A 22,175-nucleotide genomic window follows, 5' to 3' on the forward strand; every position below is an offset into this window, starting at 1 on the left:
GATTTATATCTCTAATTATCGGATCAATTTATAGATCATTAAGACAACTTGAGTTAATATTTTTTTTTATCAAAATGATATTGTAAAGTCAACTCATCAATCAACAATTATTGATTGAATTTAAACCAAGTTTAATCGAGTTAACCAAGTTATAGACCAACAAGATTAATTTAGCATGCTTAATGTTTTTTTTTTCAGTTCAAATTAAAGCATGTCTTGATTTCAATAAAAAAAAAAAATCTTGTCCCAATTTAGACTCTAGGTTAAGGGTTTTCTAAGTTAACCCTGCCGGTTGAATTACTATGATTTATTTTTTCAGGATCAAGAAGTAGAAAAAAGAAGCAGGACCATAGTAAGAAAATGTCTAAAGTAGAGGGACTAAATAAATACAATTAAACCAAAATCAAAAGTTGTTGTTAGACTTGATTTTATATGCTTCATGGATCCGCTTTTTCCGCTTCTTCAAAGTTCAATCTGCCACCTATAAACATTTCAAGCTCCTATCTCTCTCTCTCTATCTCTGTAATCTAAAACCCCTGCTCCTACTCCTACTACTACTTCTTGTCATCATCACCCTCATCTTCTTGTTTTTTAGACCAACCCATATCTTTGTTTCTTGTGTACATTCAAAGCAAAAACAAAAGCAAAAGAGAAATTAACTCTTACTAGACATGGGAAAGGAATGGTATTATTGGGGTGGTGGTAAAACCTTGAAGAAAGGTGGTGGTAGTGGTGGTGGCCGTGAAGGTGGGAGAGAGGGAGAGAAAGATACTGCTAATTTATCTACTGGTTGTATGTGTGCTGTGTTTCAGTTATTTGCTTTAAATCAGTTTCAACAACAGTCTTCTAACGTTCTTCAGCCCAACTCTTTCCTTCCTCTGCAAGATCATCCAATCCCAAAAGGTAGCTCTTTTACCATTTCTCTCTCTTTTCCTGTTTTTTGGAGAAACTTTGAGTAATGTAATTTTGTTTGACTTAGGTGTTGAAGCACCAAGGAATAGCTTGGAATTGGAAGAGGAACCTCCATTGCCATCATCAAAAGACGAAAATCTCAATATCCCTGTAAGTTTTATTATGTTAGCTAGCTAGCTAGCCACCTAGAATTTGGTTTTTCAAAAACTCTTTCCTTGGGAGCTTTATCACCTTTTTCGTTTCCTAAGATTTTTTATTCAGTAAAGTTAGTAATGATTATAATAATGATGATATAGATTGTGATTTTCTTTTTGAAAAATCCAGATTGGTATTCAAATTAAAACAAAAGGAGTTCCAAATGATTCATCTTCATCAGAGATCAGCTCTTCTCCAGGAACCAAGACACCAAATTTGGTAGCTAGACTTATGGGGCTTGATCTTCTACCTGATCATCTTACCAACTCGCCAAGCCATTCTTCTTCATCAACTCTTGGCACACCAAACCTTCCACCAAAATCCCATTTTCATTACCAACATTGCAGACCTCAACAACCACGTCCTCTCCATAGCAAAACAAGTAGCCCTCGAAGTTGTTTGGACCATGATTTCTCAGGCACTCGTTCTTTGCCTGAGACACCAAGAATATCGTCAGCTAGAAGATCAGATGTAGAGCACCGTTTGTCACTCCAAATCAACAAAGAAAATGTAAGTGAAGACTTGGCGCTCTCTCGTCTCTCATCTTTGAAAAGAATAGAGCTCAAAGTTGAAGAAGAGAACAGAAGTCCAGGCCACTATGCAAGGCAAATTGTGAAGCAAGTTAAAGAAAGTGTGAGCAGGAAAGTCGGCTTGGATATTACAAACACGGTAAGAGATAGAGAGCAAACAAGAAGAAGAGATCAAGAGCTTGAGCTTATTAGTCAATACAAGTCCAAGAAAATTCTCTCCAAAGATCCAAGTAGCACAAAAATTGTTGATGTTACAGGTAATAGTCCAGGAAACCATTACGTGACCACAACTTCTTGCTCTCCAAGACTCAAATTCTTGGAACCCAAAAACAAGCCAATCACAACTCTACCTTGCAAGGACCACAATAATAATTCTCATTCTAAAAAACCATCACTACTTCTGTCTCAAAATACCAAACCTTCAACAAAGCCAGATTTGCCTCAGGTCCTCCTGCAGGATCAATGCCACCATCAGCATCAGCAGAGACCTTCCAAGAATTGCAAGAAAGTGACTGAAGAAAAATTTGATCCACCACCATCAAGACTCATCAAGAAACCTCTAAAATCATCAGATATTATCAGAACCAACAAGGAAGATCCATTTGTACTTTCAACATCAGTTACAAGAGCCAATATTCCTGACAAGAAATGCAAGAAAACCCCGTTATCAAATGACCTCAACATCTCTCTCCCAACTCTCCTTCCTGTCAAGAAAGACCCTACTCCTCCAGCGACAAAAATCCCTCAAAAACAGGTGCTACATGACTACTTTCCCGTTCCTTTTTCAAAATTTTAGTTATAAGATACACATTTTGAATATTTTTCAAGGAAATAATTAGATTACTTTTCTTGCATGTGTTATGTTATAAATATAGGTATCAAATGTTGCTCAAGAATCGAAATGGAGCTCACAGTTATCTAGTTGTTCGAGCCAGTCGTACAAACAACAACAAGCGACGCGTAGGCTCGATTCCCGAGAAAAAAACAATGAGGATAGGTGTAATAACGGTGTCGCCACCAAGATTATCCCCACCGGAGATGGAGCATCAGCAGAAGAATATGAGTACATTACTAGAATACTAAAACGTACAGGTGTAGACAAAGATACCCCGGTGTCTTTTACTAGGTGGTTTTCTCCTTCTCATCCTCTAAACCCTTCAACTTTTTACTACCTCGAACATCTTACCACTCCTAGCTATGTTACCAGTACTTGGGAGAATAATCGCACCTTAAACCGTCGAAGCAATCGAAAATTGTTGTTCAATCTTGTTGATGAAATTTTGGTCGACATTTTGCGTCCATACATCAACATGAAACCTTGGAGTAGTACTAGTTTAGGCATGTTTAGTCAGCAGGATCGAATTAGTCACATGAATGGGTCGCATTTGGTTCAAATGTTATGTACAAAGCTTAGGAGCTTCCCTTGCGCTGATTGTCACGATCTCAAAGACATTGATGGGTTAATAGACAAAGATTTGGCCCAATTGAAGGATCAAAGTGAAATTGCATTCGGAGAAGAAGGTGAAAGGATTGTAATGGAAGTGGAGAAGGACATCATGGACACATTAATACATGAAACGGCTATGATTTTTTATGGTGAATAACGAAGTGGATCGATTAATTACCATGAGTTAGACAATATTCGAGTAGAGTTATGGGGATGGATTCAAGTGATGGTAGAGAGACAAGAGAGCAGAAGGGTCACATGGGGTTATTCACGTGATGAGATGCTATATGTTAGGGGGGGTCCAAACTAAAGGTTGGGACTTGTAAAAAAGAGGTTTGTGGTCTACAAGTGGAGATTTAAACTCTTTATCCGACAACAACACACTTGCTGTCTCATTGGTTCTTAAAAGACAGCTCCCTCTCTCCCTCCCTCTCTCTCTCTCTCCCCTGTAAGTATATTGTATAGTATATATATCTATCACCTTTTCCTTTATTTGATGATGTTCTTTTTAATCTTAAAACAGATCGGATTCGTAGTAGTGGTCCTGTTATGGTGTAATATACGGTTTTGTACCTTCATCTGTGATTTTTCAGATTGTCATCATCAGATGGATCATCATGGTGTCCATGATTCTGAAGCTTCACTCTTAGTCTATCGTTACTTGCCTTTTATCCTCCTTTTGTTTTTACTATCTTTTTTCAGATAAGTCCACTGAAATTGAAAACCAGCCATACTTTTGTTTGACTGAGTTCCCATGGGTATAATTTATACCCTCAACCCCAAAAACAAACGTTGCTATGGAAGAAACTCCGTATCATATAATTTATTTCCAACTTAATTAAAAGAGCAGTTAAATAAAACTGATCTTACAGGTTACTAATTAACAAGGAAGAATCTGCCCTTATGTTGTGGTCGTATATATAATTAATTGCTGTGTGTGATCTCCATTTTGAATCTTTGATAGAAGAAAATTATTCTACCGCAACATCATCCGGATTAATAATATATAATTGACTAGTTTAATGAATTCGAGGACCCATGTAGCGATGTGTATTAAGAAGTTAACATAAAAATTATTATATATTGATAAATTCATTTAACAATTAAAATTTTTAAATTAATATAATTATTTGAGAAGATATTAAAACTTTAATAATCTTAGTTCAACACTTTTATTTTATCTATATAAGTTTCAAATCTAAAAAAATTTATAATATATTAATATAAAATTCACTAATAATTCAATAACTTAAATTTTTAAAATGAAATAGAAATATGATAATACACGGTTAAAAATATAAAATATATAAACCTAATATTTTTTTTAATTCAACTACGTTTGCAATTGTATTGTCAGATATATACTTGATTGATGATTGTTGTTGTTATAACGTAGATTGCAGATGGGATTCTACAGGAGTTACCTCCTTAAGCAAAGAAAGAACTTGTGAACAAGAAATTTTGAAGCCAGGTCAAGAAAAGAAACGAAATCGAAAACTTTCAACAAAAGTACTTATTTCACTTTTCAGGATAGATTTGGATCGGATTTCTTCATGGAGATTTGAGCTTGTAAAAGTGCAGAAAAGTGAAAAAGGCCATTGATTGAGAAGGTGGTTTTGCGTGGACCCGAGACATACACATGTACACTTGAACTTTAAAGCCTCCTCAAAGCTGTGTCTGTGAGACCAAATTGTAATGCAGACAACGTGGGTAAGCCGAAAGACCATGTATTTTATTAAGAAACCCTTTAACAGATTCTCAAAAATAGGGAAGGAAACACTTTAGTAGAAAAGCACAAAGTAAATTCAATACTTTGAAGTGTATCATGTTGTAAGTATTATTGAATTAACTTAATTGATATCAATTTCAGTTAGAATTTTGAGTTATAACCTTTTCTTTAATATATATAAAAAAAAACCCTACCCACTTCCCATAAATATTACCACCTAGTTTTTAAAGTTAAATCACGCTTAATTAGAATGGAAGAATACTTAATTGTCATGCTTGCCATATATATAATCCGTTTGTTTTTTGAATCATATATTTTTTTCTATAAAAACTAATTTTCTAAAAAATAAGTTATTTTTCGTTGTTTGGATATATCAAAAAAATATTTTCTTATAATATCTAATATTTGTTATTAATGTTTTTTGAATGAGGTTAAAAAATAATTAAGATGAAAAAAAAACAATGTTTGTCATAAATGTGGTGTTGATAATTATGATCGCAACGTTAATGATAATCATAGTTAATATAGTGTTGTGATATTAATATTATCGATAATAATAATTGGTCATAAGACGATAATTGTTGTGGTAATGGTGATGCGAAAATGAAGATGAAATGATAATTATCTTAATAACAAGTTAGTCATGGTGACAACATCACGGTGACAATAATGATGGTGGCGATGGTGATTGTTATTGTTATACTAGTGGTTGTGTTAGATTGTTATGATGAGATTATGGTAAAATGGTCAAAGAAAGTGGTGGTAGTGGTGGTGGCGGCGGTGACAATGGTGGTGGTGGGTGGTTATGGTGGAGAGTTATTGTATAATGATATAATAAAATGTGGTTATATTAATGATAAAATGATGATTGTAGTGGTGTTTGATGAAAATTACAAGTTAATAGTGCTAGACAATAAAAATAACTCTTTCATGATGTTAAAATATTCTCTTTCAAACTGACACTATTCAAGAGTTGTAAGAAAAAATCAATTTAGTCAAAGGACCAAAAAAATAAGGATTAAAATTGACATAAAAAAATATTTTTAATTGAAGAGTGAAATTGAAAAGAATAATAACTTTTACGAAAGAATCAAGAAAAAAAATTAGAAATCAAAATAATAAGGACCAAATCAAAAAAACATAATACCATCAATTTGAATTGAATGATAAAGTTGAAAACTAATAGAACTTTTATAAAAAAGCCAAGGAAAAAAATTAAAAATCAAAAGAATGAGGAGACCAAATTAGAGAATATAATATTTGGTAAATTGAAATTGAATGATAAAATTGAAAACAAATAAAATTTATACAAAAATGACAAGATAAAAAAAAATCAAAAGAGTAAGGATTGAAGTTGAAATACAAACAACAAAGATGGTCAACATGTATTTTTCAAGGAGGAGAGAGAAAAGAAAAAAAAAAAGGTTCATTAATAACAAATCAAATCACCACCGGTTACACGCGCCACACCAATAGAAAGATGATACATTGACGCTTTTAATAACACGATAAAAGGGTATTTTTAAAAGCTAGAAGACAACCGCACACTTCACCATAAAGGCACTGGCACCTCCCATAAACCTCCTGGTGGTATACACGTGCCCTACCCTTTTTTTAAGTATTTAGACAAAAACTAAATTGTTATTGATCTGACATGTTAATATCAAAAAAAACCTTTGAGAAAAGATGAAAAAACCCCTCAATATCAATTTTAATTTTTTGACTTTCAAAAACATTTTGATGTTTTATTTGTACTTTTAATTTTTTTATTATTCTTTATGTTTGGATAAATATGAAATTACCCTAGCGTGCGCTTACATGATAATAAAAAAAATTCAGTTGAGAAGTAATAAATTGCTTCTTGCCACTATTTAAATTCTTTCCTTTAATGGTATTTAAATATTTACCTTTAGTCAGATTGAAAATTACTAATATACTAGTGAAAAGATCTTAATCCCTCCTATAGCTAGTTGTTATTTTTTTAATGGGAGAAACAAAAATATCATTATATTATTACAGTGAACAATGTAACTAGTCTACAGCTAAAATATTTTCACCACTAGTTTTAGCTTGAGTTGTGTTAGCTTGGGAAAAAAAATTCATCCTGGAGGTTAGTTTGTTTTTATAATTTAAAAATATTTTTAAAAAAATTAATTTTTTTTTATTTTTTTATTTAAATTAATATTTTTATAGTGTTTTTAAATCATTTTAATGCATTGATGTTAAAAATAATTTTTTTAAAATAAAAAAATATATTATTTTAATACTTTTTAAATAAAAAAATATTTTAAAAAACAACTATAACCATCCTCTTAAACAGCCCACACTGTTCCGTAAATATATTAAAAAACATGCAGTCCTGTACATGAAGAATTAAAATAAAATTTTAAAATAAATAAAAAATCAAAATCAAAATCAAATTTGCACGTGGGCTGCAACATGTGTGAAGCTTTATAATTATGGTTGTCAATCAATAATGATGATGTGTGAGACAGAGTAATTGATGGAAACTTCTATGGTTGGTTGACCAATTGTCCCTTGAATGATTTTGGAGCTGTTTCTAACAAAGGTGATCCTTGGCTGTCACCTTCTATATTTGTAGAGTAATTTTTAAAATATATTTTTTTAATATATTAAAATAATTTTGTTATATTATCATATTAAAATTATTAAAAAATATAAATTTAATATTTTTTCAAATCAAAAACATTTTTTTAAAAAAATAAAAATAAAAAACATTAAACACTTTTTCATTCAATGAGGTTATTAATAATGTTGATGGTGACAAAAGCTATATACAAATCTATCTATTTATCTATTAATCTATATATTATAAATGTAAACTTGCAATGGATTTTATAACGTGAAATATTACTCGAATGCAGATTTATTTCCTATAGTAAAAAGTTTCATGCAGGCACGAACTTACTTAATTAAATAATTTATTTTTTCAAATGCTGCCAAATATTACCGTTCTTTCCCCCCTATGCAATATTATATAGTATGCATTAATGAGTCAATTTTGCGCAAAACTTGGCAGATTCCCCTGCATGATATTCCTCACTAACTCTGAAATCTAATTAAATTGGAAGATAGAAAACGAAGAGGGAGAGAATACATTTTCCAAAATCAAAGTGGTCCAGCTTTGAGGGCCTAAACACAATAATATTAATATGTGTTCAAATCCGTTTGTTTGTTTTTGTATTTAATATTTTTTTATTTTAAATTAATTTTTTATATATTTTTTCAGATTGTTTTGATGTATTAATGTTAAAAATAATTTTTTAAAAATAAAAAAATATTATTTTGATATATTTTTAAGCGAAAAATATTTTGAAAAGCAACCATTATCACACTTTCAAATATCACATCTATATATATACTATCATATATTTGAGTGAGTAACATATGATTATGGTTTAAAAAAAGGGAGAAAATTGTACATTGATTAGTGTTGGACAAAAGTATATCATCTTAAGAAACTATACACATTGTTATATACAATCTAGGGATGGTGTTCCAACTTTTTCCAACTTAGAGTATTTAAATCTACAACCGTTTGCATTTTTAATTTGGATAGGGTTGGGTGGAGAATTTGTCCAACCTAACCTAATTTTTTTTTTTTTAAAAAATCAAGTTTTAAGAATAATTTAAATCTTAAAAAATAAACCACATGAATCATAAAATCATAAAATAGTCTCAACGGTAAATTCATGCATAAAACTATAAGATTTCATATATGTTATTAGAAAATAAAATTGCAAATCTATATATATATATATATATATATAAACTAAGTGTGGGTCAAGTCGAACACCGATGAATCACGTAAACTCCTTAACCATTTTTATATTAATTCAAGTCAAACATGATAAAAATTCATTTTTTTAGGTTAGATAACGTTGGATATTACACTAGATTTTGATTTTATCTCGAGACATGATATTACAAATTAAAAAGTAATTCTTACTGAATCATGTAGCTAGATCTATGTCTTATACCCGTCTCTGGAGGAGAAATACATACATTGTTTTTCCAGTAGCATGTCAAAAAGTCTTGTATGTTCATCGATTAAATGCACCAAATAATTGACCGAATGGACCTTTCTATCTCCATAAAACATGTGTGCTGGTTAGGGCCTAAGTAGCTGGAGCTGCTGGACATAGGCTAGGGTTTTAGAGTGGAAGAGGATATGTTTAGTCTTCGGTATAGAAGGGAGCCATTATTGAAGAGAAGAGGTCGGGTACAGATGGGCTAATGGGTCTGCATGCCTAAATCATGCAAATAAATTAGTGAGAGACAGTCTTATTAATAACTGTATTCAATACAATATGTTTGGATCTTAATAATTATATATAATTTACTTAATTATTATATAATAGAGGAAGTCAACAAACCTTCTAATTAATAAATCAAGAAAAAATAATAGTAAAAACAAACCCATATTGATCATCAAATGATTTCTTGAGTAGTGATATCCTAATATTTTTAAAATTTCATTGATTATCTGTAATCGTAAATAAGTACACAATTAATTAATAAGGAAATCTTTATCACTTGTCCTTAAATTTGAGTTTGAGACCTCAAAATAAAAATTTTAAGCTTTAACTATCGGAATTTTTCTTCAAAAATCAGTAATCATTCCTAAAATCTTAATACTATCTGTGAAATTTTATCTTTCAAGAATTTTAAAGACAAATTAATTAATTAATTAATTTAATAATTATAATAAGAATATGGATTAATTGCGATGTTTTCATTTACATAGAGCCCACAATTCCCTCTTAATTGGAGCCTAGCAAGTGTAAATAGAATTGAATATATGAGGACAATATATCGTCGTTATTTTATTGCATTATATACGTCTCCCTTAGCTTATTGCATACCATACATTAAATTACAGAGAAGAACAATTGTTTGATGTTGGCAACAATAGCATTCCAACATGAAAATCAATCATATTTAAATATAAATCTGTAAAAGCATGAGAAAAACTACAAGCAGCGCATGTGTGGCAGTCCAATGTACAGATCAGTCTCCACGATATCTGAACTCTTGCTACATGAGGTCAAGTATGACACCACTTGGTTCGATTGAGTTGATTGCTGCAATGGCTGTGCATCACACTAAACCAACACCAAGAAGAAAAATATCAACAAAACTTTCAAACAAAACCATTAGAATTTCTGACAGATGACAAGAAGACCATCCCATTAGAGAGGTTTCTTAGCAGCTAGCGTAAGGGTTGAGAAATCAACATGGGAGGATTTCAATCGTTTTGATGTTTTGACGTTGTAGTAGGTTAACTCATGATGTGGTTAACTAGGTTAAACTTTATCGGGTTAGGGTTAAAATCAATGAATTTATTTTTAAAAAAAATTTGAACAAAAATAATAAACCTGGATTGCTCTATAATGTAAAACCCGGCCCATGGTACCATATTCATCATGATTTCACAATACTAACCTTTGCTAACAACAGTCATTGCGCATATTAATTAGGTTGATCAGAACTATATATGTAAGAACGAAAACCAAGCGTTTACCTGTTTAGTTAACCTTGCATTCTCCATTAACAACAATCTTTCCTGAAATAGGAATGAGAAAACAATTAGAAGAAATTGCTTTAATACAACTGTACGTAAAGCTAAACCAACACCTCTAATTACCTTTGCTTGCAGCTGTTCTATCTGCTCCTTGAATAACTGAGTCTGAATTATAACCAATATAAAAACTTGTTAGCATTTGAGTTTATTGATTAAACCCAGAACTCCTAATTAGGCAGTCCAAAGCTATCCAACAATCTTTTGTCTGCCACATTTGACACAGTTTCTTCAGAGAAACATATACCTTTCTAGCCCTGATATTGCTTAAACTGATCTCAAGCTGATTGTCAATGTCATGGAGCTCTTCGGGAGAACATGAATCTAAATCTTGCCCTAAAAGCTTTCTAAGAAACAAATTTCAGAAGTTCAGTGAGACCCAATAGTACACACACCAGGCATAATCGCTATGTAGAAAATTGGGAGAAGAAGAATCAAACTAAGTTATTCACCGTTGCAAAATCTCGATCATCTCAATCTTCTTGGCCATGTTTGCTGATTCTTGTCTTAATTGCTGCATGTTGAATTACTTACGGTGAAGAAATAGTGATTGGCAAAGGAAGAGGCAATTTCTCGAACTAGACAGTCACACAGTCTTAACAATCTAATTACATATAAAGATTCATATGATAAAAGGCCTAACCTCCTTAGATTGTTCCACATCAATCCTGTCAGTGTGCAATTGCTTTGCATTTTTACGGTACCGATCAATCGTCTTTTGTATCCTGCAGCATCCCAAACATATAAGATAGCATCAAGTCATGAAGCTTTCCTTTATCTCTAAGGGAATAAGGGGCAAGAAAACTAGAAGAACCCCTCTATAATGCTTGTAAATCTTGACTATAACTTGAATATCACATATTGTTTATGTTTCCTTGTTAAATTTCACAAGGATAACCTCCCTATGCATAGCATCCAAGTCCCTACGTTGCAGAAAACATAAACTAGAAGCTTTCCTTTATCTCTAACGTAATGTACTCTTGGTGTATTCTAAGAAATCAGGGGATCAATTTTTAATAAATATTGAAAATTAAACTTATTTACTTTCCATGTAAAAGCTAATCTTTATTGTGATGATCAGATTATTTCACGTTGTAACTTTGTATTTATCTCAGCTCTCCTCCTTTCTAACGTAACAACTTACCACTAAAGTATATACCTCGATAATATATGGCTAGATGTATAGGATCCACTCATTCGATATATTAAACCTTTTATGAAGTGATTTTAGGAGGAAAATCTGATAAGATTTAGCATTACTCAAAAAAATGGAACTAAAACTTTTTTATGAACAAATTTCGAAGGGGCAGAATTTGTGTGTGTGATAGTGTATATTTGGTAGCTCAAGGATCTAAACCCAATTGGAGAAGAGAACAGAGAAATGAGAACAAAAACAAAAGCTTACAAGGAAAAAGAAATACTATAGTGTAAGGGTCAGAAAATTCTAACACAAGAACCAGTGGCTTCTTCACCAATCGATTCAGAGAGGATGACTAGCATTCTCAAGGCAGCTTGTAGTAACAGGTTCTCAAGTTGAAAAGGCATCAAGAACAGTAGCAAACAAAAAGAGGTGCAACGTGTGGAGCCACCACCAAGCATTTTTCAAAGCCTCTTTTTGGTAGCTTAACACAGCTTCGATCCACAATTTACTATACAGGACCAGACCTTTTTTGTAGAGATGGCCGGTGATAATAGCTAAATATACCTTTAAACTCACATCAAGCTTGAATATTTCTAACAAATAATTAATTTCTTATTTCAATTTTCAATTGGTTTATATATATTTTTTATTAATGCTCTTCAACACAACATAATTAATTAGTACGAACACATATAGATGCTCCACATGAAGAAAATTTTGCAACAAAGCATGCCTTTAGTAGCTGATCGATGGATGAAAACAAGAAGATTCTTTGAGCTCAGAGATTGTAGTACCTCCCACACACACGTTGACAAGTAGATTAGGTCTCTTACAAGCATTTCAATATCACACACAATGACACAAACAAGAACTAGCTATAGCACACAAGACAAAGTACAATACAAAGCAAAGACATCAAAATTCTTTCACAGCATAAGATGTTGCTAAAACCAAAGAAACCATCAACTAAACTACAAATAACAGGTATATAATGAATCCATTGTCTTAAAATTTGTTTTGGAGCATGCTGCAATTGTAAAATGAAGTTAGTTTTCCACAATTTACACTTTGGTTTCAATCTAAAACGTAGGACCTGTTTGGTATTAATTTTCGACCTCTTTTTTGAATAAAAAAACAAATTAAAAGTAGGTTGTAAAGCAATACCAAACAAGCCAAATATTACTATTCAATATACAAATCTCTCCCTGAATTATTGTCCATTTTTATTTACACTCCAAGAAGAATATTTTTTTATTTAAACTACAAATTAAATGTATGTAAAAGAATTTTCTTTAGTACATCAATTTTTATAGAACTAAAACCAATTGGCTAAAACCAGAAGTACAGTTGCTAGCACCCATCTTCTTTTTTCTTTTCTATTTTCTCAAAACAAACAAATGGCCATGGTCCATTTCTCAAGAAAGCATTAATTTTAGCCCTAGATGCCAAAGATCAGAAAGGAAGAGGGGAAAAAAATCAAGGGTCATTGATGACTAAAATTTTCTATCTATCTATCTATCTGATTTGCACTAAAAGCATTTCCTTTTGATATGCAAATCTGAAAGGACCACTGTAAAATCTATATGGTACAATTTAATGAGTTGAAATGTCATCGCTTCCCTCGATATAGGACCCCTACAATATCGTACATACATCTATCTTAACCATTGAACCTAGATAACGAAACATCGGACGACAGATTCTGCAGGTCACAGGCCGTGGAGGATGCAGCAAAGTTTTCATGCCATTTTCAACTTATTAAGTATTTGAAGTCAGTCTCCTCTAGGCATGTACTTAGAGAGCCAAATAAAACAATAAAGCTTACGGCCATCTGAATTAATAGAATATGCACTCTGCATCTCTCCCTAAAGCTTCGTTAGCTAATCCATCGATCTGCCAAATCATTAGCTTCTCTAAAGACATTTCTTTAGTTAATAATACTGATCTTTTCTATATATTATGCATCATCAAAAACAAGGTCAAAGCAATCAAGGAAGGAGAAAGAAAAAGAAACATACTGATCAATGCTTGCAAACTTAAAGAGTGTTCCTTTCTGTGAAAACATGATCACTGCAACTTCAGCATCGCACAGAATTGATAGCTCATAAGCTTTCTTCAATAACCCATTTTTTCTCTTGGAGAAGGTCACTTGCCTGCTAGTTGCATTCTCTATCCTTTTCAGCTGAACCTTTCCTCTCGCCATGTCCTCCTAGTTCACATATTCATAGAAAATCTAAACCAAGTTATAAAGGATTCTCAATGAAACCCTAAAGTTAGAATTAAAAAAAAAAAAAAAGAAGCTAGTATCATTTTTGAAATGATACAATATCTCACCAAATCCCAGAAATCTTGTGTTTTGAGCTCAAGAAAATTTTACAACAATCAACAAAACTCCAAAGAAACTAGAAATCCTTACAGAATGGACGCTAGGGATGATTAAAAACATGAAAAAGCACACCGAAATTCAGTCTAAAGTCCTATGGTTAAAAAATAAATTCATGAAGGTGTTTCCTATATATATATATAGAGAGAGAGAGAAGGGACAGAAGGAGGAGGTATATGTTATCAAAACGGTATAACGGGAAAGAATCAAAGAAGGTGAAAAACCCTAGAATAGTAAGATTCACATAGCGGCAGAGGATATTCAGATTGGTGGGTTGAAGATTGATGAATGGATGGATAGATAGATGGTTGGATCTCTTTATTCTATGACCACAAATTCTCTAATCTTTCATCAATCTTCAATGCTCTCAGAAAGAAGAAAGGAAAAGGCATATATGCTTCCAAAAAAAAGATCTAAACTAATTAAGAATGTATTAAGAAATTTAGAAGCCTCATTGCCTTGTCTACCCTTATTTGGTAAAATTAAGGAAAAATCAAAGATAAATAAGGAAAGAAAGTAAAAATTTTAGTGATTAAAATATTTAAAAGTTTAGAAATACATAAATTTAAATTAAAAAAACAAAAAGGAAATATGGAAAGTAGACATTAACAATTGACATGTCTCTATCATCGTACCATGATTTATGCAAAGGATCCATAAAATCTTGACACGTAAAAAGATTGTCACATCGACCAATGAGCAAAGACTGTGTCACGTGGGTCTTCTGCTTGTACAATGTTCTGCTTTTTTATCATTGAGAAACAATTGGAATTTCTTTTTGGTGAAAAGAAACAATTGGACAAACAATCGATTAAAGAAAACAAATGAACAATTAGAATTAGCAGAGATGTAAACAAGTAAAGGTTGTTCTTGAATCTACATAAATATTTGATATTTGTTGAGCATTTATATTTATTAAACTCAACATTCTTCAATGGATTGATCTTTAAATATCTTTTTTATGTTACGGTAATTTTTGTGATTGTGATTTTAAAAAAAAATTAAAAATTTTAGTTATAATTTAAAAGAATATTTATTTTATTAAAACCATTGGGAGATGGGTTTTTGCATGTAAAATAAATAAAAATTAGATGATAATAAATAAAAAAACATATTATTTTAACTTTTATAAAATTAATGTTTGAAACACAATTATATGTGAGACCCAATGCAAAAACAAAAACTATTTATCTAACCAAATGATTTTTTTCTATGTGTTTGGAAATATAACAAAAGTTATTACAACAAAAAATTCTCTTAATCAATTGATTTAAAACTTGATTTGAGCGGGTTTGATTTTAAATAACTTAAAAAATTGTCAAGTTCAAAACTTAAAACAACATTTTAAATTTTTATCCAAATGATATAGCTTTAATTTTTTATTTTAATTTTGTATAATACAACATCGTTTTAAACAAACAAAATTAAAAAAAAAATAAACCTAGCTTAACTCACCAACCTGAGAATTGGCTCACCCAACTTATGATTTGGGTGTTAAATCAGACCAGATAACTATATCTACTTGCATTTAAGTTTATTCTTACAATAGTTTTATTAGGAATAACATTAATTGAAATATAAATATAAATATTTTTATTCATTAATGAATGAATGATGGGCTAAAGAAATTTTCTTATTTTATTTAAATTTAACTAGATATTTACACCTAATTAATGTATTTTAAAAAAAATTCTCAATTTTTTTGGATAGGGATTCAAGAGGGTAATAGGTGTACATCCACATTTATGAAACTGATAACACTCAATGGCAAATGTATCATTGCTATATATAAATGTATCCCATGGCCACATATTAGCAATCCCAACATATCATTCAACGTATAACTTTGGCATATCTCCTAATGTAATTACTAAAATATTAATTAATTTATTGACTGTTAGATGAACAAACATTTCCAACATTGATTTTTTTTATATAATAATCAAGAGAATGTATTAAAATAGTAAAACATGAAATTTTGAATTAAAAATTATCTAAACTAAGGGTAAAAAACAGTTTCGTTGTTTATTTATCCAATTCAGAATAACTTTTTATAAAGATTAAGTTAATATGGATAATTGGTTATGTTTATAATAAAAAAAATCCAGTACTTGAACGAATGAGATTTCATAACAATTATAGCAAAAAAAAAAATGAAGTAAAAATAAATATTATTAAACTTGATTAGAGTCAACAAGTTAATTCCATCATAGTGTTGGTAAAAACGTAACGTTAATCGAGCCCTTGTCAAGACCAAATGGAGGTTGGTAAATGTGAATTAGGGAGGAAGAGACTTGATTGTCTTAAAACGCAAGAAGTTGATTAATGATGATGATTAGCTGTGGCTGACTGGTTGGTGTGTGTGGGGGGTAGGGTCTACACTCTATATTTCCCATTAGGTAGGAGGAGTTGTCTGGGACCGTGCAGCTTTTGATGTTGGAATTTTTATTTAAATTAGCATTATAAATTAAAAGTTTGAGCATAATATTTTATTTTTAAAAAAAATCAGTTATCATATTTTTATCACATTTTAGTTTTGAAACATGATATTTAATAAATATTATTATTTTTAAGCATAATAAGATACTTGTTGTGTTTTAAAACAGTGATATTTAAACATGTTATATTTTTAAAGCGCGATAACTGCCAAACGATCAGCTGGTTGGATACATATATATAACTAATCGACCATTTCAAATAAAAATCATAGTTTTATAAATTTTTTATTTCAAATATGTTTTATGAGTGAAAATATAAATCTTTGTCAAACTTGTAGACTTAAAAACATATTTCAATTAAAATCTTAAAAAGTTTTCGTTCACACGGTAGTTCTCACAGGTAATTCTGAGGAGTTAAATGTGAATCTACCATAACTAGATGAGAATCTACCACAAACAGATTATGTGAATGACCTAGCAAATGTATTTATAAATAAATGGGATAGGTCTAAACCTACGAGAAGGTTTGGTCACGCCAGATTAAAATGATAGTTCAAAAAGATCTGAACTTTAATTTTGTGATTTTCTTAGAGTGATCATGGAATCGCTACCCCGACCAGTGGATCTTTACATTTCAAAAATCACATCTCAGGACTCTGGTTTTAGCAATTTTGTGATTTTCTTTATAAACTAGTTGATCAATTAGTCTTAAATTTAAATAAATATTATAATTATGAATCGCGATATCAATTAAAATTGTATTATGGTTCTCAACCGTGACTTTTAAAAGTGTACTATTTCCCAAAAATTTTGCTTCTGTTTTATTTTGTCATTTATTTGCATTACATGCTAATTGCCCACTTTATCCAATGGCCCCATCTAATGTTGGATTTGCACCACCAGACAAAATAAAACGTTTCGATAAACCATAGGTTTTCCAATCTTTGTTGGATTCGCACTCACTAGACAAAATAAAACGTTTCAATCAACAATAGGTTTTCCAATCTTTGGACAAGATTATAAGACACATTCTTATAATGCTATTAACATAGTACAAAGAAAGTGTGAAGCTGAAATAATTCATCCACAACGCCCTTTGATCTTAGTATATAGGAGGAGGGACATTAGGTTTTAGTTTGCAGATATCTAAATAAAGACTATAGTTTTGTATAGATCATATGTCACTATGAGGGAGTTCTTTTCACCCTTCTCTCATATATGTCATCCATTGTCTATCGATTTCATCATATTCTCTCTTTGATGAATTCTTAAAAAAAAACAAATTGTAATAAACACAATGAAATCTGATATGTCAATAGTTGACACACTTGTTATGTTATAAGTAGGATTTTAAGTTAGTTTTTAATGTAAGAGAAAAAGGTGTTGGTGTTATGACTATATTTTCCAATATCATGTTTTTTTTTAGTTTTAAAAATAAAAAATATATTTTTCACGCTTAATAAAATGAAATGAAAACTATATAAATTGATAAATAAATAAAAAATTGTTAATGTTAATTAAAGATTAAAACATGAAATTAATCTTCCTTATAAGAAGCAAAAGATTACTATAAATGCAAATATTTTACTTTGGTTTTCTTTTTTCTTTTATATTTTTTTTATTTATGTTAAAAATTTATTTTTATTGCTATTTAAAAATGACTTTTATTTTTTATAAATGAATCATGCAAATACAACTTATCTAACTAAAACCTAAAATAAAAAATTTAAAGATAAATTAAAACAACTTATTTGAAGTATTATGAAAATACATAAACAATTCAAAAGATTACTATTTTTAAAAATAAATTTAAATTAAATAATTTAAAAATGAGAGAGAGTGTATTAATTAAAATTTAAATTATAAAAATAATTAATGAAAAGTAAATGTAAGGAATAAAATATATATGCAATGGAAATATTTTACTACGATTATATTTTTTATTTTATATCTTTTTAATTTATCTTAGAGCTGGTTAATTTTTATTTCTATGTGTAAATATTTTTTATTTTTATAAATGTATCATGTATTTACAACTAATCTATCTAAAATTTAAAGATAATTTATAATAATCTCTTTGAAGTATTATGAAGTTATAGAAACAATTCAAAAGATTAATTACTATTTAAGAAAGTTAAACTAAATAATTTTAAAAATAAAATAGGGTATTAATAGAAATTTCAATTAAAAAAATTAATGAAAATGAAGAAGCTTATACATGCCTAGTTGAGTTTATACATGCCTAGTTGAGTTTTTTTTTTAAGAGCAGACTATGTGTCATCCACTCTAGCTTTTTTATTAATAGATGACAATCTTCCATTGGAGCATTTTCCAATCACCTTCGATAATCAAAAAAATTAGAGTCCGAGTTCTAGTAATTAAAAACCTAATTTGCAACTTGTTTTCACCTAAAAACCCTTTAAAAGCATTATAAAAACTTCAATAAAGATATTTCAATCATAATACACCTTTTAATCAATTTTAAAACATAAAATCAAACTAAATCAAAATAGCATTCATATGTCTTAATCTACCTTTATCGATCATGTTTAAAGGGCAAAACTACAACTATTAAACTCTTCTATTTAAGACAAATTTATTGACATAAAGTTTGGCTTTTTTGTTGTAAGAATGTAGTTGGACGAACACTTTATTTTTCTTTTTTTCAATAAATTTCTCTCCTAATCATTCACAGACTAAAATGTGATAAAAATAAATTTTTGGATTGAAACATTAAAACTTAAAATAACAGGGGCCAAAGAATAATAATTTGAAACTTTAGGGATCAATTTGAAGTTTTATGTGTCCTTTTGGATGGTGAAATTTAAAAGACTATGTTTTCTTTTTATGTTAATTTTCATCCTTTTTTAACAATTTTTTTAACCATAACCTAAACTTTCAATTTGAAATATTGATTTTTAAGCTAACCTTAGAATGTTCAATTATACATTAGATACATGAAAGCATACAAATAGAAACATATCCAAACACATAAAACAATGCCAAAATAATTTAGAAGGATAGAATTTAAAGCGAATAAAGTTTAATAACTGAAATGCAAATAATAAGTTTTAAGGGATCTAAAAAAAATAGCAATAAACAAGAGGGTGGGTAATGAAAAGGGAAATGTGAATGTTTGAATAATGTTTTAATGTTGAATCACCTATCTATTTTATTATCTAATTAATATTGATTGTAATATATTTTGTTGATTATCAATTCATGAAATTAACATATTAATATTTTGGCTGTCAAGTCATCAATAGATTAATATTTAATTGTTGTAAAGTTATAAATAGGTTAACATATTAATCATAATAAATATATTAATATATTAGCTTGTTAACCATTATAACAAAAGCTAAAAGAGATTAGGGTTTTACTCTATATTTTTCATAATGAAACTACTATTTTGCCCTTGGTCAGCAAAATCATTTAACTTTGTTTTAAAGGCAGGGAGGTCTTTTTTCATGAAACTCACTAGCCATTACAAGAAAGAACTACTATAAATAGTCTTTTTGTATTTTTATTACACAATGTAATTATTTAATTATCCTTGATAACAAAAAAAAATTAAACTTTGATTAATGAATTTTTTAGTCATTGATTTAGGGGTTATTTTGTCTTTTTCATTTGGTTATTTAGTAGTTAATGGGTATTATTAGGGGAAGCAAAGTCATTTCATAAATAAGAAGAAAAAAAAGGAAGCAAAGTCTTTTTCATGAACTTAAGGATTTTTTTTTCAATTTCATCCCCAATAGATTTTTTCATCTGTCAGATTTGATTCTCATTCTTTTGATTATTATTTGTTTTATTTTAGATGGTTTTTAAAATTATTTTTTTTACAATTTTATCCTTCTTAAGTTTTCTTTTCCTATCAAATCTAATCATTTTCTTCATTGCTACTTTTTCTTTTTAACTCGTAAGGGTTTTTTAGATTAATTTTTTTTATTTCATCATTTAATATTTAATTGATCATGTATTTAGCTTTTTAATTGAGTCTGTTTAAAGATTAAACCCGATTTACGAAGTTGACATGGTCTTCCTTTGTTTTTTTCTTTCCCTTTTAAAGCATTCTTTCATCCTACAGCATTTTGTTATTTTTTATTCACTTTATATAGGATTTTTAAGTCGTTTTATGGGATTTTTTAGTCGTTTTGAAAATAATATAGGTTGCCTTGGTATTTTTTTTTTGTCTTTGTTAAATTTAGTTTCTTTAAAGGATTTTTTTTGAAAAAAAATTAAATTAATTGACTTCATCTGCCAATATTTAATTCTTCAAGTGTTGAGCTTTTGGGTTAATCTCGGGTCGAGAATTTAACGAATTGCGGATTTGAGAGTTTAACCTGAGTTTAAAAGGTTCACTCGAGCTTGCTTGGGTTTTTCCTTTTTTTTATCTTATTTTTTTACGATCTCATCCTCCAACGTTCTTTTTATTCACTTTTTATGAGGTTTATCTTTCTTTTAAAGATAACAAGGGTTGCCTTGGGGCTTTTTTCCTGTATTTGTTAAATTTAGCTTTTTAAAAAGAAATTATTTTTTATCAATCAAATTAAATTTATTGATTTTATCCTATAACATTTAATTTGGCAGGTGTTGAGCTTCTTAATTTAGCTCAAGTCTATAATTTTACAGGTTACGAGTTTAAGAGATTAACCCAGGTTTACAAGGTTCACCAAGACTTGTCTTTTTTTTTCCTTCTTTTTTTTAGGTTCATTTTTTTCCTGTTTCTTCCACCAATTTTTTTTTATATTTTCTTTCTATTTGATTTTTTGTGGTTTTGAAAGTAACAATGGTTAACTTAGATTGTTTTTTCGACCTTTGTTGAATCTAGCTTTTTAAAAATAAAATTTATTTTTTAATTAAATTAAATTAATTGAGTGAGTGAGAGTAAGCATGAAATGCTTGATTCATGGTGTTTTGTTTTTGTTTTCTTTTTTAGTCACTGCTCTAATAGCCCGTATGACTTTTTTCAGTTATCAAATTCTTAAATTTTCTTACTTATTTAAAAAAAATTATATCGCATGAACATTTTTTTTATGTTGACAAAGAATTAGCCTAGCCCGTAGCATAGCGCAGACTATTTATCTTGTATTTGATCTTTCATCAATATTTTGGTGTGATGGGTGATTGATCTAGGGACTGTTTGGGATTCTAGCTAGTAGTGGTTGCGGTTCAAAGTGTTTTTCACTTAGAAATGCATCAAAATAAAGTTTTTTTTATTTTTTAAAAATTATTTTTTACAATCAGCATATCAAAACGATATGAAAATATATATAAAAAATCATTTTAAGCAAAAATAAAATTCAAAATTTTTAGGAGCGTGATTTGCACCGCATTCTCAAACACTCTCTTGAAATGTATGCTTTCTTCATTAATGTTTTGGGTTCAAACTTTAGAATTAGTATCTAGAATATTTTACTAGTTTTTTTCTTAATACAACAAATCATTGTAAAGAGGTACTTGTAAGATCATCTGAGGATGATATTTAATTTTGATTAACACCAGCTAGTTTAAGGATATCCCAGCTGTCAAATAAAAAAAACTTTGCCATTAAGCATTATCATAAAAATAGAATGATTTTTCTAGATAATATCAATTATTGATAAGATGGTTCTAATAAAAGGTTAAAAGGGAAAAATAGAAATTGAATTATTCTGTATAGTTAAAAAAAAAGAAAAAGGAAAGGAAAAGGAAAATATTCTTATTGTGGGCTTGGTGATTGGACATTCAAAATGAGCAGTGGCCCAATACAGATCCATTTTGATGAAGATTTAGCCCAAAATAGAAACACAAAT

At 29.5% G+C, this 22,175-nt stretch overlaps 2 protein-coding genes across 3 annotated transcripts; one reads left to right on the forward strand and one right to left on the reverse strand.

The window, feature by feature from the left end:
• Window positions 1–475: 475 nt before the first annotated feature.
• Window positions 476–3,828, forward strand: LOC7482126 (uncharacterized). The gene is made up of 4 exons (XM_002318813.4): window positions 476–903; window positions 980–1,062; window positions 1,237–2,391; window positions 2,513–3,828. Exons 1-4 carry the CDS (start codon window positions 672–674, stop codon window positions 3,239–3,241), a joined length of 2,199 nt encoding a protein of 732 aa, XP_002318849.4. The 5' UTR covers window positions 476–671; the 3' UTR covers window positions 3,242–3,828.
• Window positions 3,829–9,634: 5,806 nt separating this feature from the next.
• LOC7482155 (MADS-box protein AGL42) lies at window positions 9,635–14,405 on the reverse strand. 2 transcript variants are annotated; one of them, XM_024582068.2, is made up of 8 exons: window positions 13,891–14,405; window positions 13,575–13,789; window positions 11,059–11,140; window positions 10,868–10,929; window positions 10,663–10,762; window positions 10,482–10,523; window positions 10,359–10,400; window positions 9,635–9,939 (listed from the first exon to the last, which is right to left on the reverse strand). In XM_024582068.2, the coding sequence occupies exons 2-8, from the start codon at window positions 13,757–13,759 to the stop codon at window positions 9,808–9,810; spliced, it is 645 nt and encodes a 214-aa protein (XP_024437836.2). In that variant the 5' UTR covers window positions 13,760–13,789; window positions 13,891–14,405; the 3' UTR covers window positions 9,635–9,807. The 2 variants fall into 2 exon arrangements, with proteins under 2 accessions (XP_024437836.2, XP_002318261.2); XM_002318225.4 differs by having other exon boundaries at window positions 13,575–13,765; window positions 13,891–14,399.
• Window positions 14,406–22,175: the final 7,770 nt, after the last annotated feature.

The sequence above is a fragment of the Populus trichocarpa genome, chromosome 12 (assembly GCF_000002775.5).
Source record: "Populus trichocarpa isolate Nisqually-1 chromosome 12, P.trichocarpa_v4.1, whole genome shotgun sequence".
NCBI lineage: Eukaryota > Viridiplantae > Streptophyta > Magnoliopsida > Malpighiales > Salicaceae > Populus > Populus trichocarpa.